Here is a 26,950-nt window from a genome sequence, read left to right as displayed (position 1 = left end):
GAAATTTTCTTGTCTTTATTTACTCAGGTTCCTTTACAAGCCATGGCACGGAGTCACAGGTATAAAGCACTCAAGTTTTATCCTTATGATAAAAGAATATCATCTCATGTTACCTTCTGTACATAACGAACTTGGTCCTTTATATGGACTAGATGCCTGACCAATTACGTCGCCACTTACAGTCATAGCAAATAACCTGCGACTCGCTCCCTGATTAGATAGTGTGTGGCTCATGTATGATATGATTATATTGTGTATCCAACCGCTACACCACGACTTCTTTGTCTTCACAGCCTGTCGTCGCACGAGACTGTGGATGTCGTCCAGGTGGTAGTAATAACAATACGTGTTCCTGAGGTGCAGCTCCTCCGTGTGGGTGAGGGGCAGGTAGTGTGTGTGTGTGTGTGTGTGTGTGTGTGTGTGTGTGAGCTGGTGGAAGGTGTGCAAGTGATGTGATGTTGGTACATCATAATGTTACAGGTGGAGGTACTCTTAACCCTTCTTATACGATGTTAAGCTGGAGCTATTCGTCCCTGTGGGTGTTACACAAATGATGTTACTCTCTGTTCGTGTTACACAAATGATGTTACTCTCTCTTCGTGTTACACAGACGATGTTACTCTCTGTTCGTATTACACAGATGATGTTACTCTCTGTTCGTGTTACACAGATAATGTTTATTCCCAGTGTTACACAGATAATGTTTATTCCCAGTGTTACACAGATGTTCATACTCCCTGTATGTGTGTTACCCAGACAATGTTAGTCTCTGTGGGTGTTATACGGGCGGCACGACACTCAGTGTTAGCAAGATGGTGCTAGTTCTAATGAGTATTAAGCAGATGGTGTTACCCCATGTTCATATGTGTCACAGAGGTGATGTGAGTTCGTGTGAGAGTTTAACTGGCAGTTTTGGTCCCTCTACATGTGACACGGGTGGGGTGTCAGGCCCTCGGGTTGATTGGAGCTAAAGTTTCTGTCTACGAACATGTACGTCCAGACGTCCTTCACAGATGTTGGTCGTCAAGAAATAAGTACGCCTGGAGGTGTGATACAGTTGGCATCAGAGCTTGTAGACATCACACACATGCTGTCAGTCCATGTAGGTATTAGATGGTTGGTGTTGATACTTGTTCTTGGGCTTAGAACCTTGGGCGTCTCATGAGTTAGTGTCTACAGTGTTGTTGACCTGGTCTTACACTGGTGTTATCAGAACTGCGGTGGTTCAGAGCGGGTGTTAGTATTCGTCCTACTGCACACATGGTGTCTCTGTACACACACAGATGATGGATGTCACATACGTGGGCGTTTTTACTTGTAGGTATGACACAAGTGTTTGGCGCCTGTAGGGTGGTACTAGGTGGTATGAAGACTAGTTAGTGTGGTACAGGCTGTGGTCAGGTAGCTGCAGACAAGGTGGTGGTGATGGGGGAGTTAGTTCCTGCGGAGCTTCTCCAACTTGCGCAGCAGGTGGACCTGCGCGCGGGACTTGCGTCCGTGGGCCACGGGGGAGGCCTTCTTGCCCACGACCGGCGCGAACTTCTGACCTGTAGAACAAAGTGGCATTAACGAAACAGAGGAACAAGAAGAAAATCAGTTTTAATTGTGACACTTATTCCCAGTCGTAATAAGGACGAGTGTGTATACTTGCATTCTAAAGAGACGTGGGTGATTAGTAACGCATCGGTTGCAGTAGGTTGGAGGTACATTTATTTCTTCTCAGTATAGTTATATCTACAGGATACCAGGTCGTCGTCAGCCCAAACCAGCAATGATGTGGCTTTGCGGATTGCCCTAATTCATGACCCAGATAAACAAATGAGATGCGACTCACAACGCGACAAACTAGACGTTCAATATTGAGACACGTTAAGGCCAACTTATTTTTGCCGACAGTGCAAACAATCTAATAAGATGTTAGTTGTCAGGCAAACTATTGTGATCCGCGTTATACCAATCCGGGAAATACTCGTGGTTCAGACGTTACAACCCCTGACACCAACCCCAGAGAGTCCAGACTCATGATTCACAACATCATAACTCCTGACACTACCCCCATATACACTGATGCCAGATGTTGTTCAGTGGACAGACCCCAGAACACAGACTCATGTTCACAAGGTTATAACCCCTGACATAACCCCAGAGAGTGACACCCTCCTGACATAACCCCAGAGAGTGACACCCTCCTGACATAACCCCAGAGAGTGACACCCTCCTGACATAACCCTAGAGAGTGACACTCTCCTAACATAACCCCAGAGAGTGACGCTCTCCCTGACATAACCCCAGAGAGTGACACTCTCCCTGACATAACCCCAGAGAGTGGCACTCTCCCTGACATAACCCCAGAGAGTGACACTCTCCCTGACATAACCCCAGAGAGTGACACTGGATATAGTTCAGAGGACAGACTCATGGTTCACCTCCCTCCACCACCTCCTCCTGTGCTCTCATACTGACCACAATTGGCTTCGTCGCTGCCGCCGTGACAGTCGAAGTAGCCATCGCACTGCCACTCCGCTGGGATGCAGTGGCCGTTGGAGCAGACAAAGTCGCCGGGCGGGCATCCTGCAGGGGAAACACACACAACTGTAAGACTCTACACGTGAGGTGGTTGTTAGAGGCATCTTCCAGGGATGGGAAAGGGGCTGGTGTCCTAGTTGGAACAGGGAAGTACTGGAGATACGAGCACGTAAAAGATCTAGTGGAGAGAGAGAGAGAGAGAGAGAGAGAGAGAGAGAGAGAGAGAGAGAGAGAGAGAGAGAGAGAGAGGTTGTGCTGAAGGAGGGATACGACGGTGTTGAAGGAGGGATACGACGGTGTTGAAGGAGGGATACGACGGTGTTGAAGGAGGGATACGACGGTGTTGAAGGAGGGATACGACGGTGTTGAAGGAGGGATACGACGGTGTTGAAGGAGGGATACGACGGTGTTGAAGGAGGGATACGACGGTGTTGAAGGAGGGATACGACGGTGTTGAAGGAGGGATACGACGGTGTTTGAAGGAGGGATACGACGGTGTTGAAGGAGGGATACGACGGTGTTGAAGGAGGGATACGACGGTGTTGAAGGAGGGATACGACGGTGTTGAAGGAGGGATACGACGGTGTTTGAAGGAGGGATACGACGGTGTTGAAGGAGGGATACGACGGTGTTGAAGGAGGGATACGACGGTGTTGAAGGAGGGATACGACGGTGTTGAAGGAGGGATACGACGGTGTTGAAGGAGGGATACGACGGTGTTTGAAGGAGGGATACGACGGTGTTGAAGGAGGGATACGACGGTGTTGAAGGAGGGATACGACGGTATTGAAGGAGGGATACGACGGTGTTGAAGGAGGGATACGACGGTGTTGAAGGAGGGATACGACGGTGTTGAAGGAGGGATACGACGGTGTTGAAGAAGGGATACGACGGTGTTGAAGGAGGGATACGACGGTGTTGAAGGAGGGATACGACGGTGTTGAAGGAGGGATACGACGGTGTTGAAGGAGGGATACGACGGTGTTGAAGGAGGGATACGACGGTGTTGAAGGAGGGATACGACGGTGTTGAAGGAGGGATACGACGGTGTTGAAGGAGGGATACGACGGTGTTGAAGGAGGGATACGACGGTGTTGAAGAGGGATACGACGGTGTTGAAGGAGGGATACGACGGTGTTGAAGGAGGGATACGACGGTGTTGAAGGAGGGATACGACGGTGTTGAAGGAGGGATACGACGGTGTTGAAGGAGGGATACGACGGTGTTGAAGGAGGGATACGACGGTGTTGAAGGAGGGATACGACGGTGTTGAAGGAGGGATACGACGGTGTTGAAGGAGGGATACGACGGTGTTGAAGGAGGGATACGACGGTGTTGAAGGAGGGATACGACGGTGTTGAAGGAGGGATACGACGGTGTTGAAGGAGGGATACGACGGTGTTGAAGGAGGGATACGACGGTGTTGAAGAAGGGATACGACGGTGTTGAAGGATGGATACGACGGTGTTTGAAGGAGGGATACGACGGTGTTGAAGGATGGATACGACGGTGTTGAAGGAGGGATACGACGGTGTTGAAGGAGGGATGCGACGGTGTTGAAGGAGGGATAGCGACGGTGTTGAAGGAGGGATACGACGGTGTTGAAGGAGGGATACGACGGTGTTGAAGGAGGGATACGACGGTGTTGAAGGAGGGATACGACGGTGTTGAAGGAGGGATACGACGGTGTTGAAGGAGGGATACGACGGTGTTGAAGGAGGGATACGACGGTGTTGAAGGAGGGATACGACGGTGTTCTTGATGGATGATGATGTGGGAGACAAGAGATGATAATGATGACCACAGTTTCTTGGTGACAGACAGAGGAGAATTCACTGGAAACTTCAGTCAGTTCCTGAAAACCTTCAGGAAGGAGAGAACTTAGCTTCTTTATCCGTTATCACTGCTATCATTCTCATCGTTATCACTGCTATCATTCTCATCGTTATCACTGCTATCATTCTCATCGTTATCACTGCTATCATTCTCATCGTTATCACTGCTATCATCCCCATCGTTATCACTGCTATCATTCTCATCGTTATCACTGCTATCATTCTCATCGTTATCACTGCTATCATCCCCATCGTTATCACTGCTATCATTCTCATCGTTATCACTGCTATCATTCTCATCGTTATCACTGCTATCATTCTCATCGTTATCACTGCTATCATTCTCATCGTTATCACTGCTATCATCCTCATCGTTATCACTGCTATCATCCCCATCGTTATCACTGCTATCATTCTCATCGTTATCACTGCTATCATTCTCATCGTTATCACTGCTATCATTCTCATCGTTATCACTGCTATCATTCTCATCGTTATCACTGCTATCATTCTCATCGTTATCACTGCTATCATTCTCATCGTTATCACTGCTATCATCCTCATCGTTATCACTGCTATCATCCCATCGTTATCACTGCTATCATTCTCATCGTTATCACTGCTATCATCCTCATCGTTATCACTGCTATCATCCCCATCGTTATCACTGCTATCATTCTCATCGTTATCACTGCTATCATCCTCATCGTTATCACTGCTATCATCCTCATCGTTATCACTGCTATCATCCTCATCGTTATCACTGCTATCATTCTCATCGTTATCACTGCTATCATCCTCATCGTTATCACTGCTATCATCTCATCGTTATCACTGCTATCATTCTCATCGTTATCACTGCTATCATCCTCATCGTTATCACTGCTATCATTCTCATCGTTATCACTGCTATCATCCTCATCGTTATCACTGCTATCATCCTCATCGTTATCACTGCTATCATTCTCATCGTTATCACTGCTATCATCCTCATCGTTATCACTGCTATCATTCTCATCGTTATCACTGCTATCATCCTCATCGTTATCACTGCTATCATTCTCATCGTTATCACTGCTATCATCCTCATCGTTATCACTGCTATCATCCTCATCGTTATCACTGCTATCATCCTCATCGTTATCACTGCTATCATTCTCATCGTTATCACTGCTATCATCCTCATCGTTATCACTGCTATCATTCTCATCGTTATCACTGCTATCATCCTCATCGTTATCACTGCTATCATTCTCATCGTTATCACTGCTATCATCCTCATCGTTATCACTGCTATCATCCTCATCGTTATCACTGCTCTCATTCTCATCGTTATCACTGCTATCATCCTCATCGTTATCACTGCTATCATCCTCATCGTTATCACTGCTATCATCCTCATCGTTATCACTGCTATCATTCTCATCGTTATCACTGCTATCATCCCCATCATTATCACTGCTATCATCCCCATCGTTATCACTGCTATCATCCCCATCGTTATCACTCTGTAACTTCGAAGATTATTTCACTATTATCTTTTTCTCTCATATTACGAATCTTTACAATATTTCTTTATGTTTTCATTAACCTGCATATATTGTTCTTCCACCTCTGTTTTAGTTACAGAGGAATTAAATGCTTTCGCTTATATGAACTCTGCTGTTCTCACCTCTCCACAACCATCCTTTGTCTCGCTATTATGACATTGTTTCTCTTTCTCTGTTCTGCAGGTAATATTTCCATGAGCTGTCAGCCCCGAGGAGCTGGACGATCTTCGTATGAACACCAGTCATACTGGACATAACTTTCGTGATACTTCCTTCGTTCCTCTTATGGCGAATATCTTGTAATCATCTCCTTCTTCTTTACTCTTTCCTCTTGCCGTTATCCAAAGCCAGTCCTACAAGCAGCTGAGGAGCTTAAATTAATTGGCTTATGGAGAGCGGGCCAAGTCCTGAGGTCAGAGTGGGGTTGTTGTTGTTGTTGTTGTTGATATGATAAATACAATTGATTTAGAGTCTGTGAGGGAAGCGTGCACATCTCACACCACCCCAGGAGCGAGCGTAGCATTCACCATTTACTCTTATTAATCTCTTTATCTATTGCACTAATCTGTCTACTTTTACTTATGTACAAAACACACTGGCTTTTGCTGAGGACCTGAAAGCCCAAATGATTACGTCACACAACCAGGCAGTGTTGTTCTAAACGAGAACTAATTCTTAAAGTACAAGGTTGTGGCTGGATGACACAGTTGCACAAGAAGAGCCGAGTGGTGCACTCACTGAAAAGACAGTCAGTACATTACTGTTTTAACTTCTAGTCTTTACGGTTCGCGTTATTCCAATGTTTTAAGTGTTGGAACAGATTTTCTTTACAGTGTTTTTCACCTTTCAAATATTCCATGTAAGAATATCTTTGTTCCTGCTTGAGAAAATAGAAATCTTTTACCAGCAGATGATGTCTGACTGACAGTATCTTCTTCACTGGTTGAGTACGTCTTGCTAAACAATGACCTCTTGAAGGTGGCTACCATAGTGCATAGCTGCAGCCTGCTGCTCTGTGATTAACTCCAGCTTTTATCTATTGCATTTGTTTATGTGTTTGGCTACGGCCCAACCAACACTTAATCTGCTTCAAGTCGTCTCTCCCATGATTGGCTGCATCCCCTGAGTCCAGAGCAGCAACATCATCTTAGTCACTAATTGGCTGCATGGTGTGTACTTGTCTCTGTACGAGTCTCAGACTGATTGTATCTTACGAACCCTGGATCTTTCTTCCACTTTCTAGTTGCTCCTGACTGGTTGCATTATTATAGACCCTTTTCTCACCACTGACTGACTGGTTGCATGTCGCTGCCGTCACACCGACCTGCAGGTGAGAGCCTAACTGGGTGAGGGAGGCAAGTAGGATGTCAACACGTCAGTAACTCACCACATATTTCGGCCTCGTCATCGCCGTGTTTGCAGTCCTCATACTCGTCACACAGGTACAGCTCCGGGATGCACAAGCCATCACCACAGAGGAAGCCTTCCTTGCACTCACCTGCAACAGTCAAACTGTCAATGAACGTTTTAACAGTTAGTATAGGGCGAAAACTAAGGATAATCATACCTAATCATGTTTAGAGCATGATAATTATACCTAATCATGCTCAGAGCATGATAATTATACCTAATCATGCTTAGTGCATGATAATTATACCTAATCATGCTCAGAGCATGATAATTGTACCTAATCATGCTCAGTTTTCTGATGTACGACGAAAGTTTTGTAATTTTCGCTGTTGATAATGATTAGAATTTTGAAGAAATCGGTGAAAGTATTAATACTTCGAAGTGTGAGCAAGTTCTAGAATACTTCAAAACATAAATGTCGCGAACTGAATCGCTACAATTCACCGAAACAAAAATTTACTGAAATAGTCATATATAGTCGAAATTTGAAAGGAACTAGATGTAGTGTTAACAAAGAACTCCAGTTGTAACACCAGGGAAGATTTTGTCCACACAGCAAACCAGGGCTGAGTTATACTCACTGCACTGCAGTTCGTCTTCACCCATGTAGCAATCGTAGACGCTGTCACAACGGAAGGTTTCGTCGACACAGAGACCTTCATAGCACATGAACTCGTTAGGCTTGCACTCGGACGGTGGGGTACCTGGTACGTGAAAGAGAGAATTGCACTGGCGTCAGCTTTTTCTGATCTTAGTAACAAGGCATTTGAGGAACACAACCATCTGACGAGGATGAGGTACAAAATGAGGTAAGACCCAACCATTAGGGGAAGCCACTCATGCTTCCTGTAGTAAATCTTATCGTCTCAAGTGAACTGACAAATAAAGAAAAAAAAGATTGGGTCAGTATAAAGATTAGCAAATCTATTAAGAGGCAGCAGGTTGTGGATAGCAGCCTCCCTGTGTCATGAGAATCAAAAATATCCGAAGACTTCTTACATCTTTTGTGTCAAGATTTTTTTTCTTATATATAGCGACCCACATGACATGGGCAAACTATATCCAAGTTAAGGCCATCTCGGATGAGAGAGAAGAGTAAAAGGAAAAGAAAATAGAAATCATCATGGTTCCGCAGGTGTTGATAGACCTGACTCTTAAAGGAAGGTTATATGAAGAAGGAAAGGCAAAAGAAGGGAGAGACTTCCGCAGCGCAGCTGTTCGAGGAAAGAAGCGGGTAGCTAAACGCGTGTCACGTGTCCAACAAACACTGAGGGTAGGGAGACACATGCAGGCACCCATCGTGAGAACAATGTCCATGATGATACCTACAGAAGAGAGAGAGAGAGAGAGAGAGAGAGAGAGAGAGAGAGAGAGAGAGAGAGAGAGAGAGAGAGAGAGAGAGAGAGAGAGAGACAGACCGACAGACAGACCGACAGACAGAGGCAACATCGTGGTTATGGAGAGGGAGAGTTGAAGTCAATTGTTGGTCTTACTTTGTGTCTCATTAAAGCTGTGTAACAACAACGTAGCCGTAACATCTCCCACCCGGCGGCACCACACATCTGTCCTCCTCATCCTTGTTCCTATCCTCACACTCCAAGCTGCACATCCCTTCCCCTCAGCATGAATCACACTGTAGCCTCACCTAACAGAACTGGTGTAACGGACCTGTTTTGTTTTTAGATTTTCATCCTAAATATGTTGAGTATAACGTTTTCCTTTTCCCTCGTCTGCGAGCTTGGCCTCGCCTCTGATCATGAAGATGTTTCTGATATGTCAGAGACAAAGGGACGACCTCGCTGGGGGTCAACCTGCCACCTCGCTCACGTCACCCACACCTCCACTACTTCATCATTTTTTTTGACACTGAATACAAAAAATCTCTCCATGATATTATCTACATCTACCATAAACATATTTCATCTATAGATTCTGTTTATTGGACATATAGATGGAAGGTGATACACCACAGACCCATTACGATCTTGTGGTCATAGAACAATATAGACAAAAATATATCGGGAAAAATCAGAAAAGGTCGGCCATCGGCACGACCCCTCCCTACACTAGGCTAGTGCTGGGATGTTGCCATCCAAAGATGTACCACACGCAGGCTGACAAACACATACTGAACCGAAAAAAATATGTTAGCATATAGAATGTCACAACAGCCTCTCTCTCTCTCTCTCTCTCTCTCTCTCTCTCTCTCTCTCTCTCTCTCTCTCTCTCTCTCTCTCTCTCTCTCTCTCTCTCTCACCCCAGCGAGAGCACAGCACGGTAGGTCCTGCAGACGTGATAGGAAACATCAGAGATTTGCTCCATCCTTTTCTGTCGACTTGGCCAGTGTCCCTTGTGTGTGTGGCCCGACACAGAGCAGCAGGAGGAGATGGTCCAGGAGAACATATATGATCAGGCTCCTGCACCCTGACGTGTCCAGGTCGAGCTATAACCAAAGGTGTGATCATATATCTACCAGAAGTACTGATCATCAACCTCGTCAGGGCAATGTGAACTATGAAGAGCAAGCAAGTCGTCCTCAGCAATTTATGACGTAGTTCCTCAGCAGATGGACACTCGCTCGAACAAGGTCGTTATCTTACCTTTTATGACGTGAATGACCTTCGCCTGGATTATAAATACCGATTTCTATAACTACCGACTTCAATGTATAGAACACTCCAGGTCAGCCGCTCCTACAGAGTCCTCCACCTTACTGGAGGACGTGATCAGACTAACAGCGTATCATGGAGTAACGAATAATCCTTCAAGTTACAAAGTTGTCCAGTTAAAAATCATGATTATCCGCTGCTCACAGCCAGTATTTGATGGCGTAAGAAAGCGCTCTCACAGGCCAGAGAACTAGATTATTTGTGTATATTTGAGAAATAGTTCAATGAAAGAAAAACATTTAAGCTGAAGATGGGAAAGCGACGTCGGTCATAACTTACCCTCACAGTCTTCGTCGGTCATAACTTACCCTCACAGTCTTCGTCGGTCATAACTTACCCTCACAGTCTTCGTCGGTCATAACTTACCCTCACAGTCTTCGTCGGTCATAACTTACCCTCACAGTCTTCGTCGGTCATAACTTACCCTCACAGTCTTCCTTGGTCATAACTTACCCTCACAGTCTTCGTCGGTTATAACTTACCCTCACAGTCTTCCTTGGTCATAACTTACCCTCACAGTCTTCCTTGGTCATAACTTACCCTCACAGTCTTCGTCGGTCATAACTTACCCTCACAGTCTTCGTCGGTTATAACTTACCCTCACAGTCTTCGTCGGTCATAACTTACCCTCACAGTCTTCGTCGGTCATAACTTACCCTCACAGTCTTCGTCGGTCATAACTTACCCTCACAGTCTTCGTCGGTCATAACTTACCCTCACAGTCTTCGTCGGTCATAACTTACCCTCACAGTCTTCGTCGGTCATAACTTACCCTCACAGTCTTCGTCGGTCATAACTTACCCTCACAGTCTTCGTCGGTCATAACTTACCCTCACAGTTCAGTTCATCGTCGCCGTCGGGACAGTTTGGGTAGCCGTCGCAGACCCAGTGTTCCACGACACAGGCGCCGGACGTCGGGCACTGGAAGAAGTGGTCGGGGCAGGTGGCTGTAAGAAGTTCAACTGGTGTTAGAATACGTGGAAACCTCTAAGAAGAAGTTCATTTGAGGGTATGATGTTCATCCCCACTACGTTCACCTTGTGTCATATTACCTGGGAACCCTTAGAGAGAAATTCACCTGATGTCAGAATGTAGAGGAACCTTTCACCCGAAGTTCACCTGATGTTAGACCATGTATATATAGGAACAATTATCCTTTTGCTAGGATACCTGCAGCATTTTGGAGAAGGATATAGTCATTGTCAGAGTGAAAAGCGGTGTATTAGTGTATCACTCTATAACCTGTGGAGCAAATCAATATCTGTCACCTGGTCTTAACGTACAGTGAAAGGGAAGCCTTGCCTGTCATACAGCTGTCATGGTTATATACCTCATTACTACTACCATTGCTTATTGGGATGAGGTGCAAAACTGTGTGCTGAGGCAAAACTAGCGTTACTGAGTGTAAGAACATCCAAAAAAGTCCTTAGACGTTGTTATAGTTGATACAAATGTTTGAATATTCTGAAAATGATTTCAGCTGCTGTGAAAAAAAAAAATGGAAACTGAGAATGGGGTTCAACTACTATTAGGGTCGATAGAACTCCTGAAGAGGAAATGAAATGAATTTCGTGAATGTGGGACTCATGAATGATGGGTACATACAATTCTGGATGAGGGAAAGCTAGAGGGAAGGCTCTTCTGGTACTGGAGTACATGGAAACCTGAAAATACCTTTATCGGGTGTAGTAATGTGTGGAAAACCTCGAGGAGGTTTCTTATGTTGCTAGAGGAGGTGTGAACCTTCGTGAAGGAAATCTGGTCTTAAAGTGAGAACCAGAAGGATCCATCATGATGGTGGGGTACGTGGGAACCTCCTACGAGTGGTTCTTATGGTGTACAGAGTTGGTGTCAACCTTACAGAAACGTTCCCCTGTTGTTGCATCATGTGGGAAATTCTGAGGATTTTCTCCGGAGGAGGCGGGATCCTGGTGTTAGTACTATGACCCACATAGAGGTGTTTCACCTGAGACTTTAGATAAGAGGTTTCTGTAGTGCTCAAGTAAGTGGGACCTAACAGTAAGGGTTCCTTTAGTGGTGGAGTATGATGGGACTTCAGTGGAAGGCTGATTTCAGTGTTGCAATAAGTGGAAACCACGAACGAATGATTCCTCAGGTGTCGAAGTAAATGGCAACCTGATCGGGAAGCGTTGAACTTCTTTTCAAGATCATGGGAAGTTGAGAGACACGATCTGTGTCAGTTACCATATATAAGTACTTTACTGGCTTGGTAACATAACACAACCCTAGAGATCTGATCCATTTGCTATCATTGTTTACTGGAACCTTTTGGAAACGTGTTTATGAAGAGGCTGGAGCTAATGACAGAGAAAGATGCTCATCTAGTGATCAAGCTTTACCAGAAGGATCGAGGAGAGTTCACCTCAAGCTGAAGCTTCTAATGAATCATAAGGTTTCAACTGTTGTTAGAATACTGAAGGAAAGCTGAGGAGGTTGGAACTCGTGTTACATCTGTGGGATCATCTGGTGGGAGGTCTAGGTGGTATTATCATCTATGATATCTTGAGTGAAAGAAGCTGACGGCAGCTGCCGACATGACAGCTGACCTGACCCAACAGTGTCGCTCGTGGTAGCCTGTGGACGCGTCTAGCAGTTAGGTTTCAACCAACATGATAGTGGACGCGTCTAGCAGTTAGGATTCAACCAGCATGATAGTGGACGCGTCTAGCAGTTAGGATTCAACCAGCATGATAGTGGACGCGTCTAGCAGTTAGGATTCAACCATCATGATAGTGGACGCTTCTAGCAGTTAGGATTCAACCTACAAGATAGTGGACGCGTCTAGCAGTTAGGATTCAGCCAGCATGATAGTGGACGCGTCTAGCAGTTAGGATTCAACCTACAAGATAGTGGACGCGTCTAGCAGTTAGGATTCAGCCAGCATGATAGTGGCTGTAAGACCTCACGAAAAACCTCTGATAATGAGGGTTCATCTCTCACTACTAGAACATACAGAAAGACATCGTTGACCTGTAAACAGCAGATGTAACGAGATGATTGAAAGCAAACTGATAAGTTTAAGAGTAGCATCAGAGTATTGGAAAGAATGAAAGAAAAGAACAAGAAACCGTAAACAAAAGAGCCGTAGGGTTTCTTCTTCTTCTTCTTCTTCTTCTTCTTCTTCTTCTTCTTCTTCTTCTTCTATCTATCTATCTATCTATCTATCTATCTTCTTCTGTCCTCTTCTATCTATCTTCTGTCCTCTTCTTCTATCTTCTTCGATCACACGATAAGAAGACACTCTCGGCTTCTTATGAACCAACATTAGACATCGTACTGGAAAGCTATAACAAAAAGAGTAGTTGCAATGACGTCAGAATACGAAGACGAAAGACAAGTAGAGATTAGATGCAGAAGAGATAGAGACACGGACATTAGTAGTTTCGACACCAAAACTGAGGTAAAAAATTAGATGCAGAAGAGATAGAGACACAAGCAGAGGTAGCTAAACACACACACACTAAGGTTAAGGCAAGTTGTAAAGGACTAAGAGTTAACTTACTGCAGTCTTGTTCGTCGGAGCCATCTGGGCAGTTGACGTAGCCGTCGCAGACCCAGCGGCTGGGGATGCAAGCACTATCGTCCGCGCACTTGAACCCTGAGCACGGCAACTGGCCTTCCGCTACACGTCATCAGAGAAAATGTAAATATGTTATTAAACATTTAGGGGATGAGGGAGACAAGTGGGCTGAAAGACGCTCTCTCCCTGGCGTCTGATGTGGTAAGAAAGTGATAGCTGGACTATGGACGACCAGGGAGACGTGTGTCAAGTTGTGGTGGATAAAAAGGACACTAATTACTTTATAGACAGCCAGTGAACCTGTGCTATTTGATTACATATCTTTTTTCTGCCATGTCAACAGCTAGTGAGCATGTAACTACAAACTGTAACTACCTATTTCTAATATACAAGGGAGGGAGGTTTACACTCGTGGGTTACTATCTCTTCAACATTTTTGTTATGGTACATCTTAAACCAGTGTATGATGCCTGCATGATGCATGTCCTCACTCCTTTTCCTCCAGTCATCCACCTCTCTTACACGACAGAATTACTTCTTGACATCTTTTTTTAAACAAGTTTCTCGCTCATTTTTGAGATATATCCACTGGTTGCTTTATCCTTACGTCACCGATCTGTTGTGAAAATCTTATAAAGTGATCAGGTCGTCACTAACTCTTCTCTCTACCATGGTGGGGAAAGTGAAGGCCTCCAGCCCTTTCCTGTCTGTGGTACACTCTATTTCTTCCCCAGCGACATCTCATACAGTATTATAAGAGGTTTATAGAGCTTATCTGCGCACAACGAGGTTTATTGAGCTTATCTGCGCACAACACATCTTCAGCACAGGTGGAGGCATTTGTAAGGAGCATAAGTCCTGGAAGGATCAAGACATTTTAGTATTTAGTGAATATCTTTCCTGGATCTCTCTACGTTTTCTAAAACTTTCCGACCCTTCCATCTCACTGGTCTTGTGGTTATAGTCTTTCTCACTGTGTAAATATTTTCGAACTTGTTATTCAGTTCCTCACAGAACCAATACCCTAAATAATTCTGCTGTCTGAATCCCATCGCTAGATTTACCTACCCTAACTGAAAACTGATTCCTGAGGAATTTTTGGAAAAGCTTCTGATTCTTTTCTTTTTTTTTTTCATCGTCCTCCCTAACAGTCTTTTCATAGTTTCTTTGATTCTCCTTTCATATCCTGGTGAACTCGTTCCTCACTGTCTTACACCTTGCAACGACAGGCTGGCTGGAGTGCCGTCTATATCTTGGTCACTGCACATCTCGAAGCTTCTTTGGTTATTGACATCTTTTATATAACCATTTTCCCCCTTTCTTACCACTCCCTCTGTACCTAAGGTTAGATGTAAACATATTTCCTACTCTATCGTTGTAGATCTCACAAAACCCTCACCACTAAACCCTGGTTCTGGCTTGTGAACTCCGTTGCCCAACCCACGTCACCATAGAATTTGTTAAGGTCTGTCATGTTTCCACAAGTATAGCTTCTCTTTATGTTCCCCCACGTCTTCTCTTTCAGTGTCCTCTCTCACCACAGCAGCTGATCTAACTTGATCATTAAGTTATCACTTTTTCCAAATAGTTCACCATATATATATTTATTTATCTATTTATTTTGCTTTGTCGCTGTCTCCCGCGTTTGCGAGGTAGCGCAAGGAAACATATATATATATATATATATATATATATATATATATATATATATTCCCATTACACATTGCCCAAATGGGTCAAGGTCCATTATTTCTTGAGTATTCAGACCATTTACCATTAAAACCATTAAAATTTCTTCCCCTTCGCCTTCTCTTTCTCTCTCTCTCCTTCCTTTCTATTATGCACCCATCTGGGCAAAACAGTGAGATCTGATCTTATAAGTAAGCTTTGTTTCCACGACTCCAATAAGATCAGATACACTTTCATGTATTCGAACCTTAAATTCCAACTCTTACCACTGACTCTTGATACATCAAGATATCAGTACATTACTTTCACTCTCACGTTACCAACTCTATGTGGTCCTGGCCCTGGCGCTCCTTCCTCTTGCCTCGTTTGGCGTCACCAGTTCTTTGTCTTCTGACTGTGTTCTTTACTTTTCTGCCTCTCTTCCTTTGATTCATCACGTTTGATGAATATCCCACTGAATTACAGCTTGTCTTTAATCTTTCGTAGCTTCCCCAAGAACCTCCTGGTGAGATGACTCTAAGTCAAAGGTAACTTGGCTATAGCCATCAATCGTCCACCTCTCTTTTTGCACCGAAAATTGCATCTGTCAGTTCCATGGCATCCAGTAATCTATTGATATTCATTTCTTCTTCTTTTCTCCTTTCTTCATTGCCTGGTGTCTTATATTCTAGCAATCCAAAAATAATCAGTGATATACATCTATCAACCTCCTGCTTTAGTCGTCTTTCTACTTTTTGGTGCCAACCATTATTCATTTATACCGTTCAGTGTTGAACTGTCAACCTCTGTGTCTGTGACTTTGTAAAATCTGCCTTCTACTTAACAAGCGATGGTCCTGCATGCTCTGTCCTTTGCTAAACCTTTCATTAAGTGGAGGTTAGACTCCCTTGATTCCTCCATCTCTAATAGTGCAAGATATTCTTCCTACAGCTTCACTTGATTTCTAGTGTACCTCTGTCTATATGACCCCAGGTCAATGTTCTCGATCTGTGTCTGTTGATCAGCTGCTGAACTTGCTCCTTTTGCATCTCCCTGTTCATTATTGTCAAGAGTGTTAGTATGTGTTTTAGTCTCTTCGTCTTACTGAACATCTGACGAAATTGATTTCATGCTCAGTGACTATGTTTCTTCATATGTTTCTTCATCCCTAAGTTTCATTTCATCAACCTTAAAGCCATTCCTCAGTTTTTTAACTTCTCCAGTAGTGTTAACTTCTGGTCTTCCTGTTTGATTATTCTCCATAACATCTCCAAACATTTCTTTCCGTTGTAGTTCCTTCTTCATCTGTATCTATTGTCTATTCCTTGTTGATTTTGTAATGACGACTGTTCAAGCTTGTAGTAGCTTTCCAGTATAATTTTTCTGTTTGCTTTAATACCTCTAATTCTTCGTGTTCGTTCCCTTGTGAATATTGAGGGAGAAGGAACTTATATGGACGATATGGAGGACATTTGCTCATTAGTTGGTGAGGTGACCAGGGAGACAGTTGTTAGTTTGTGGGCGACATGCGAGACAGTGTTTAAGCGACCAGAGGAACATGTACCGATTTGTTTGCAAACAGAGAGACAATTCAAAATCTGTGGACAATCAGGGGAAAGAGTGTCTGTTTTCAGGTAAACAAAGAGACAAGTGATAGTTTGCCTGTGAATAACATGGGAGACAAATGTTATTGGTTTGTGGGCGACCAGGGGAACGGGTGCTACTTTATCATTGGCTAGGATCTCATGTTTCGTTGTGGACAACCAGGTAAACAGGTATCAATTGTGGGGACCTCAGCGACAGATGTTAGTCTGTATCGGTAGAGGGAACAAGTGTTGCTTCCTTTAAGGTGAACCTGGGAGACGGGTGGGCGACCTGAGGGACGTCTTTAAACGACAAAAAACATATGTTAGTCTATAGAGAAAATCAGTACAGATATGTGATTCGTAAGCAGAAGCAAACCATTATGTATAGAAAGTGTTAAAATGTTTCCTTGTCATCACTGGCAAGTCTTTCTGGTCGTTAACCAAACGTATTTCTCGCAACTTTTGTTGTGCAATCTTACCTATACCTTTTTGTGTCAGCGATATTAATAAAGCCATTGTTTCTTTTGGTACCGACATTCTCCCACCTTATGATATACTTTTTACTAATGCTCTCTCCCTCACTATGATGTCTTTACGTCCAGTTAGAAAAGAAAGAAAACAACTGATGTATTCGCAGTTTGAAGGATTGTATGCCAGAGCTTGTGCTAATGGTTGTTGGTCTGTTTCACTCTTGTTTAAAGCAAAACTTTCCCTTCAGTTGGAAAACAGATATTGGTTTAAACTTCTCTAAAGACGCGTGATCGTCGAAACACTTCCAAAATTGCATTATTGCTTTGACGTCTGTCAAGGTTTGTAAGGTCTTTGATCTTCGTCAACTCTCGTTTTCTTTCGTGCCCCCTGACCTTCCGTGTCGTGTGTCCGACCAGCAACGTGGTTGTCTGGAGGCGTCATCCCCTGGTTATCCTCATTCTTGCATTCCTGGTCGTCCTACGATGATACAGACAATACCAGGTTGTAGTTCTTGGTACCAGCAGAGGTGTGGAGGGTGTGACCGGCTCTACCCACTTCCCTCTCTCTCTCGCTCTGGCATGTCACATCAGTTGTCGCTCTGGTTGGCTCACTTGTGTTGTTCCCTCATGATCACTCGTCCTCCCCAGTCAACAGTGGGGCTCGTCAACCACTTGTTACGGCGGAACCGCACAGTGTGGTGGGACACACATGGTGCGGTGGGTCACTCACAGTGTGGTGGGTCACTCACAGTGTCGTAGGATACGCATGGTATGGTGGGTCACCCACAGTGTGGTGGGACACACATGGGTGGGTCACTCAAAGTGTCGTAGGATACGCATGGTGTGGTGGGTCACCCACAGTGTGATTGGATACACATGGTGTGGTGGGTCATCCAGAGTGTGGTGGGTCACATGTGTCACACATGAGGTTTCCTTTGTGTTTATAATCCTTCGTTACCTGAGCAACATGACCAGGTAACCTGTGAGTGTATTGTTCACGTTCGTGTAAGATCTCGTTGGCAGACCCACACAACGTCTGTCACGTTATAACTTCATACAAAACGACAGACATGAGACAATATCGTCATGTATACTGGTGGATGAAGTCATGTATACTGATGGATGAAGTCATGCATATTGGTGGATGAAGTCATGCATACTGGTGGATGAAGTCATGCGTACTGGTGGATGAAGTCATGCATACTGATGGATGAAGTCGTACATAATGATGGATGAAGTCATACATAACGGTGGATGAAGTCATGCATATTGGTGGATGAAGTCATGCATACTGATGGATGAAGTCATGCATACTAGTGGATGAAGTCATTCATACTGGTGGATGAAGTCATACATAACGGTGGATGAAGTCATGCATATTGGTGGATGAAGTCATGCATACTGGTGGATGAAGTCATACATAATGGTGGATGAAGTCATGCATACTGATGGATGAAGTCATGCATACTAGTGGATGAAGTCATTCATACTGGTGGATGAAGTCATACATAACGGTGGATGAAGTCATGCATATTGGTGGATGAAGTCATGCATACTGGTGGATGAAGTCATACATAATGGTGGATGAAGTCATGCATACTGATGGATGAAGTCATGCATACTAGTGGATGAAGTCATTCATACTGGTGGATGAAGTCATACATAACGGTGGATGAAGTCATGCATATTGGTGGATGAAGTCATGCATACTGGTGGATGAAGTCATACATAATGGTGGATGAAGTCATGCATACTGATGGATGAAGTCATGCATACTAGTGGATGAAGTCATTCATACTGGTGGATGAAGTCATACATAACGGTGGATGAAGTCATGCATATTGGTGGATGAAGTCATGCATACTGGTGGATGAAGTCATACATAATGGTGGATGAAGTCATGCATACTGATGGATGAAGTCATGCATACTAGTGGATGAAGTCATTCATACTGGTGGATGAAGTCATACATAACGGTGGATGAAGTCATGCATATTGGTGGATGAAGTCATGCATACTGGTGGATGAAGTCATACATAATGGTGGATGAAGTCATGCATATTGGTGGATGAAGTCATGCATACTGGTGAATGAAGTCATGCACAATGGTTGATGTATATATTTATTATTTATTTATTTATTTTGCTTTGTCGCTGTCTCCCGCGTTAGCGAGGTAGTGCAAGGAAACAGACGAAAGAAATGGCCCAACCCACCCACATACACATGTATATACATACACGTCCACACACGCACATATATGTACCTATACATCTCAACGTATATATATATATATATATATATATATATATATATATATATATATATATTTTTTTTTTTTTTTTTTTTGCCGCTGTCTCCCGCGTTTGCGTGGTAGCGCAGGGAAACAGACGAAAGAAATGGCCCAACCCACCCCCATACACATGTATATATATACGTCCATACACACAAATATACATACCTACACAGCCTTCCATGGTTTACCCCAGACGCTTCACATGCCTTGATTCAGTCCACTGACAGCACGTCAACCCCGGTATACCACATTGCTCCAATTCACTCTATTCCTTGCCCTCCTTTCACCCTCCTGCATGTTCAGGCCCCGATCACACAAGATCTTTTTCACTCCATCTTTCCACCTCCAATTTGGTCTCCCTCTTCTCCTCGTTCCCTCCACCTCCGACACATATATTCTCTTGGTCAATCTTTCCTCACTCATTCTCTCCATGTGCCCGAACCATTTCAAAACACCCTCTTCTGCTCTCTCAACCACGCTCTTTTTATTTCCACACATCTCTCTTACCCTTACGTTACTTACTCGATCAAACCACCTCACACCACATATTGTCCTCAAACATCTCATTTCCAGCACATCCATCCTCCTGCGCACAACTCTATCCATAGCCCACGTCTCGCAACCATACAACATTGTTGGAACCACTATTCCTTCAAACATACCTATTTTTGCTTTCCGAGATAATGTTCTCGACTTCCACACATTCTTCAAGGCTCCCAGAATTTTCGCCCCCTCCCCCACCCTATGATCCACTTCCGCTTCCATGGTTCCATCCGCTGCCAGATCCACTCCCAGATATCTAAAACACTTCACTTCCTCCAGTTTTTCTCCATTCAAACTCACCTCCCAATTGACTTGACCCTCAACCCTACTGTACCTAATAACCTTGCTCTTATTCACATTTACTCTTAACTTTCTTCTTTCACACACTTTACCAAACTCAGTCACCAGCTTCTGCAGTTTCTCACATGAATCAGCCACCAGCGCTGTATCATCAGCGAACAACAACTGACTCACTTCCCAAGCTCTCTCATCCCCAACAGACTTCATACTAGCCCCTCTTTCCAAAACTCTTGCATTCACCTCCCTAACAACCCCATCCATAAACAAATTAAACAACCATGGAGACATCACACACCCCTGCCGCAAACCTACATTCACTGAGAACCAATCACTTTCCTCTCTTCCTACTCGTACACATGCCTTACATCTTCGATAAAAACTTTTCACTGCTTCTAACAACTTGCCTCCCACACCATATATTCTTAATACCTTCCACAGAGCATCTCTATCAATTCTATCATATGCCTTCTCAAGATCCATAAATGCTACATACAAATCCATTTGCTTTTCTAAATATTTCTCACATACATTCTTCAAAGCAAACACCTGATCCACACATCCTCTACCACTTCTGAAACCACACTGCTCTTCCCCAATCTGATGCTCTGTACATGTCTTCACCCTCTCAATCAATACCCTCCCATATAATTTACCAGGAATACTCAACAAACTTATACCTCTGTAATTTGAGCACTCACTCTTATCCCCTTTGCCTTTGTACAATATATATATATATATATATATATATATATATATATATATATATATATATATATATATATATATATATATATATATATATATATATATATATATCCCTGGGGATAGGGAGTCAAGCGAGGAGTGCTCATCCTCCTTGAAGGCTCAGACTGGGGTGTCTAAATGTGTGTGGATGTAACCAAGATGAGAAAAAAGGAGAGATAGGTAGTATGTTTGAGGAAAGGAACCTGGATGTTTTGGCTCTGAGTGAAACGAAGCTAAAGGGTAAAGGGGAAGAGTGGTTTGGGAATGTCTTGGGAGTAAAGTCAGGGGTTAGTGAGAGGACAAGAGCAAGGGAAGGAGTAGCACTACTCCTGAATCAGGAATTGCGGGAGTATGTGATAGAGTGTAAGAAAGTAAATTTTAGATTGATATGGGTAAAACTGAAAGTTGATGGAGAGAGATGGGTGATTATTGATGCATATGCACCTGGGCATAAGAAGAAAGATCATGAGAGGCAAGAGTTTTGGGAGCAGTTGAATGAGTGTGTTAGTGGTTTTGATGCACAAGACCGGGTTATAGTGATAGGTGATTTGAATGCAAAGGTGAGTAATGTGGCAGTTGAGGGAATAACTGGTATACATGGAGTGTTCAGTGTTGTAAATGGAAATGGTGAAGAGCTTGTAGATTTATGTGTTGAAAGAGGACTGGTGATTGGGAATACCTGGTTTAAAAAGCGAGATATACATAAGTATACGTATGTAAGTAGGAGAGATAGCCAGAGAACGTTATTGGATTACGTGTTAATTGATAGACGCACGAAAGAGAGACTTTTGGATGTTAATGTGCTGAGAGGTGCAACTGGAGGGATGTCTGATCATTATCTTGTGGAGGCTAAGGTGAAGATTTGTGGGGGTTTTCAGAAAAGAAGAGAGAATGTTAGGGTGAAGAGGGTGGTGAGAGTAAGTGAGCTTGGGAAGGAGACTTGTGTGAGGAAGTACCAGGAGAGACTGAGTACAGAATGGAAAAGGGTGAGAACAAAGGAGGTAAGGGGAGTGGGGGAGGAATGGGATATATTTAGGGAAGCAGTGATGGCTTGCGCAAAAGATGCTTGTGGTATGAGAAGCGTGGGAGGTGGGTTGATTAGAAAAGGTAGTGAGTGGTGGGATGAAGAAGTAAGATTATTAGTGAAAGAGAAGAGAGAGGCATTTGGACGATTTTGCAAGGAAAAATGCAAATGAGTGGGAGAGGTATAAAAGAAAGAGGCAGGAGGTCAAGAGAAAGGTGCAAGAGGTGAAAAAGAGGGCAAATGAGAGTTGGAGTGAGAGAGTATCATTAAATTTCAGGGAGAATAAAAAGATGTTTTGGAAGGAGGTAAATAAAGTGCGTAAGACAAGGGAGCAAATGGGAACTTCAGTGAAGGGGGTTAATGGGGAGGTGATAACAAGTAGTGGTGATGTGAGAAGGAGATGGAGTGAGTAATTTGAAGGTTTGTTGAATGTGTTTGATGATAGAGTGGCAGATATAGGGTGTTTTGGTCGAGGTGGTGTGCAAAGTGAGAGGGTTAGGGAAAATGATTTGGTAAATAGAGAAGAGGTAGTAAAAGTTTTACGGAAGATGAAAGCCGGCAAGGCAGCAGGTTTGGATGGTATTGCAGTGGAATTTCTTAAAAAAGGGGGTGACTGCATTGTTGACTGGTTGGTAAGGTTATTTAATGTATGTATGATGCATGGTGAGGTGCCTGAGGATTGGCGGAATGCTTGCATAGTGTCATTGTACAAAGGCAAAGGGGATAAGAGTGAGTGAGTGCTCAAATTACAGAGGTATAAGTTTGTTGAGTATTCCTGGGAAATTATATGGGAGGGTATTGATTGAGAGGGTGAAGGCATGTACAGAGCATCAGATTGGGGAAGAGCAGTGTGGTTTCAGAAGTGGTAGAGGATGTGTGGATCAGGTGTTTGCTTTGAAGAAAGTATGTAAGAAATACTTAGAAAAACAAATTGACTTGTACGTAGCATTTATGGATCTGGAGAAGGCATATGATAGAGTTGATAGAGATGCTCTGTGGAAGGTTTTAAGAATATATGGTGTGGAAGGCAAGTTGTTAGAAGCAGTGAAAAGTTTTTATCGAGGATGTAAGGCATGTGTACGGGTAGGAAGAGAGTAGTGATTGGTTCTCAGTGAATGTAGGTTTGCGGCAGGGGTGTGTGATGTCTCCATGGTTGTTTAATTTGTTTATGGATGGGGTTGTTAGGGAGGTGAATGCAAGAGTTTTGGAAGGAGGGGCAAGTATGCAGTCTGTTGTGGATGAGAAAGCTTGGGAAGTGAGTCAGTTGTTGTTCGCTGATGATACAGCGCTGGTGGCTGATTCATGTAAGAAACTGCAGAAGCTGGTGACTGAGTTTGGTAACGTGTGTGAAAGAAGAAAGTTAAGAGTAAATGTGAAGAATAGCAAGGTTATTAGGTACAGTAGGGTTGAGGGTCAAATCAATTGGGAGGTGAGTTTGAATGGAGAAAAACTGGAGGAAGTAAAGTGCTTTAGATATCTGGGAGTGGATCTGGCAGCGGATGGAACCATGGAAGCGGAAGTGAATCATAGGGTGGGGGAGGGGGCGAAAATTTTGGGAGCCTTGAAGAATGTTTGGAAGTCGAGAACATTATCTCGGAAAGCAAAAATGGGTATGTTTGAAGGAATAGTGGTTCCAACAATGTTGCATGGTTGCGAGGCGTGGGCTATGGATAGAGTTGTGCGCAGGAGGGTGGATGTGCTGGAAATGAGATGTTTGAGGACAATATGTGGTGTGAGGTGGTTTGATCGAGTAAGTAATGTAAAGGTAAGAGAGATGTGTGGAAATAAAAAGAGCGTGGTTGAGAGAGCAGAAGAGGGTGCTTTGAAATGGTATGGTCACATGGAGAGAATGAGTGAGGAAAGATTGACCAAGAGGATATATGTGTCAGAGGTGGAGGGAACGAGGAGAAGTGGGAGACCAAATTGGAGGTGGAAAGATGGAGTGAAAAAGATTTTGAGTGATCGGGGCCTGAACATGCAGGAGGGTGAAAGGCGTGCAAGGAATATATATATATATATATATATATATATATATATATATATATATATATATATATATATATATATATATATATATATATATATATTTTTTTTTTTTTTCTTTTTTTTGCCTTGTCGCTGTCTCCCGCGTTTGCGAGGTAGCGCAAGGAAACAGACGAAAGAAATGGCCCAACCCACCCCCATACACATGTATATACATACGTCCACACACGCAAATATACATACCTACACAGCTTTCCATGGTTTACCCCAGACGCTTCACATGCCTTGATTCAATCCACTGACAGCACGTCAACCCCGGTATACCACATCGCTCCAAATCACTCTATTCCTTGCCCTCCTTTCACCCTCCTGCATGTTCAGGCCCCGATCACACAAAATCTTTTTCACTCCATCTTTCCACCTCCAATTTGGTCTCCCTCTTCTCCTCGTTCCCTCCACCTCCGACACATATATTCTCTTGGTCAATCTTTCCTCACTCATTCTCTCCATGTGCCCGAACCATTTCAAAACACCCTCTTCTGCTCTCTCTACCATGCTCTTTTTATTTCCACACATCTCTCTTACCCTTACGTTACTTACTCGATCAAACCACCTCACACCACATATTGTCCTCAAACATCTCATTTCCAGCACATCCATCCTCCTGCGCACAACTCTATCCATAGCCCACGCCTCGCAACCATACAACATTGTTGGAACCACTATTCCTTCAAACATACCCATTTTTGCTTTCCGATATAATGTTCTCGACTTCCACACATTCTTCAAGGCTCCCAGAATTTTCGCCCCCTCCCCCACCCTATGATCCACTTCCGCTTCCATGGTTCCATCCGCTGCCAGATCCACTCCCAGATATCTAAAACACTTCACTTCCTCCAGTTTTTCTCCATTCAAACTCACCTCCCAATTGACTTGACCCTCAACCCTACTGTACCTAATAACCTTGCTCTTATTCACATTTACTCTTAACTTTCTTCTTTCACACACTTTACCAAACTCAGTCACCAGCTTCTGCAGTTTCTCACATGAATCAGCCACCAGCGCTGTATCATCAGCGAACAACAACTGACTCACTTCCCAAGCTCTCTCATCCCCAACAGACTTCATACGTGTATATATATATGTGTGTGTGTGTGTGTGTGTGTGTGTATACATTGAAATGTATAGGTATGTATTTATGTGTGGACGTGTATGTATATAGTTGTGTATTTTTTCGTCTGTTTTCTTGCGCTACTTCGCTAACGCGGGAGACAGCGACAAAGTAAGATAATGATATAATCGATAATAATAATAATACTAATTATAGTAATAATAATAATAATGATAATAATAATAATAATAATGATAATAGTAATAATAATAATAATAATAATAATGATAATAATAACAGTAATAACGATAATGATAATAGCATGTGTATATGTATCTTCCTGGCAAGTTTACAATAGATCAGACAAACATGTGATGACGTAGTGAAGAAAGGAGCAAATGTAGAAACATGAAACGACGGTGGAACATGGTTCCACCGGCATATAGACTCACCAGCAGCAGCCACCAGCAGCAGTAGAGCCAACACCTTGTGGTACATCGTGTCAGTATAAAGGACCAACTGCCTGACAACACTTATATACCCGCGTCCCACCACCACCGCCAGTTACTGTCCAGCTGGTGATGCACCGTGAGACTGCCTTGGACAAGGTCGCTCTCTCCCACCGCTCACAACCTGCCACGTTTCTGGGGAAACCAATGATATGGTTCTCACGTCTTATCATGAAACTTGAATCTTAATTTTGTCTCTTAATCGAGAGTGTGATATTACAAAGTGGAAGTCATTAGGTACAAAAGTCGGTGGACAAGGTCTACAGTACAGAGTCGGTGGACAAGGTCTACAGTACAGAGTCGGTGGACAAGGTCGAGCAATGACCAAGACTCTCCACCACCATAATACAAATACGAAAACAAATATCTCACTATACAACAAGGAGCTCTTCTTCACGCCCGGCTGGTCTCTGTACAATGAAAACAAAACCCGAAAGTGGAAACCTTTGCTAAGATACCAGACCAGAATTTGTACTACAAAATTGTTTCCCTCTTCTCCCTTCTTTCTGTTCCTTCCAGATATAATTCATTATTGCTGCTCCCTTCAGATCTTCTTCAGATGTAACTCAAGAATGCCTCTCTCTATAAAGCTTCCTCAGCTTTTTCTCAGCAATGTCTCCAGATAATCTCGACCATGCTTCCTTCTCCAAAGCTTCTCCTGATATATCTCAACAATGTCTCTCTCTATAAAGCTTTCTCAGCTAAATTTCAAGAAAGCTTCTCTCTAGAAAACTCTTTCATAGGTAACTCACCAATGCCTCTCTCTACACAAAGCTTCTCCGTACATATCTCAAGAATGACTCTCTTTATAAAGCTTCTTTGAATATATCTTAAGAAAGCCTCTGTCTTCAAAGCTTCTCCGGATATATTTAGAAAGTGCTTCTCTCTAAACAGCTTCGTCAGATGTATCTCAAGAAAGCTTCTCTCTTCAAAGCTCGAGGCCCTCTACATGAGTCAATGTGAATAAGAGCAAGGTTATTAGGTACAGTAGGGATGAGGGACAAGGCAATTGGGAGGTAAGTTTGAATGGAGAGAAACTGGAGGAAGTGAAGTGTTTTAGATATCTGGGAGTGGATTTGGCAGCGGATGGAACCATGGAAGCAGAAGTGAATGTGGGGAGGGGGCGAAAGTTCTGGAGGCGTTGAAGAATGTGTGGAAGGCGAGAACATTACTTCGGAAAGCAAAAAT

The 26,950-nt window shown here is 43.5% G+C and overlaps 1 protein-coding gene across 1 annotated transcript; it reads right to left on the bottom strand.

The window, feature by feature from the left end:
• On the bottom strand, positions 1-25,864 carry LOC139758428 (uncharacterized). The gene is made up of 7 exons (XM_071679827.1): positions 25,706-25,864; positions 13,514-13,633; positions 10,821-10,937; positions 7,903-8,025; positions 7,299-7,409; positions 2,464-2,571; positions 1-1,547 (listed from the first exon to the last, which is right to left on the bottom strand). The coding sequence occupies exons 1-7, from the start codon at positions 25,749-25,751 to the stop codon at positions 1,435-1,437; spliced, it is 738 nt and encodes a 245-aa protein (XP_071535928.1). The 5' UTR covers positions 25,752-25,864; the 3' UTR covers positions 1-1,434.
• Between the last annotated feature and the right edge of the window lie 1,086 nt (positions 25,865-26,950).

Source organism: Panulirus ornatus, chromosome 30, assembly GCF_036320965.1.
Source record: "Panulirus ornatus isolate Po-2019 chromosome 30, ASM3632096v1, whole genome shotgun sequence".
Taxonomy (NCBI): domain Eukaryota; kingdom Metazoa; phylum Arthropoda; class Malacostraca; order Decapoda; family Palinuridae; genus Panulirus; species Panulirus ornatus.
This window is presented reverse-complemented; position numbering and strand designations above follow the sequence as displayed.

Bases quoted from the DNA above. Each gene is read 5' to 3' on its own strand.
- LOC139758428 (XM_071679827.1), bottom strand. From the start codon at position 25,751: ATGTACCACAAGGTGTTGGCTCTACTGCTGCTGGTGGCTGCTGCTG. The intron at 10,938-13,513 runs GTAAGTTAACTC...AACTTCTTACAG, and splicing joins CTCCGACGAACAAGACTGCA to CCACCTGCCCCGACCACTTC. The intron at 2,572-7,298 runs GTGAGTTACTGA...TTTCCCCTGCAG, and splicing joins TGACGAGGCCGAAATATGTG to GATGCCCGCCCGGCGACTTT.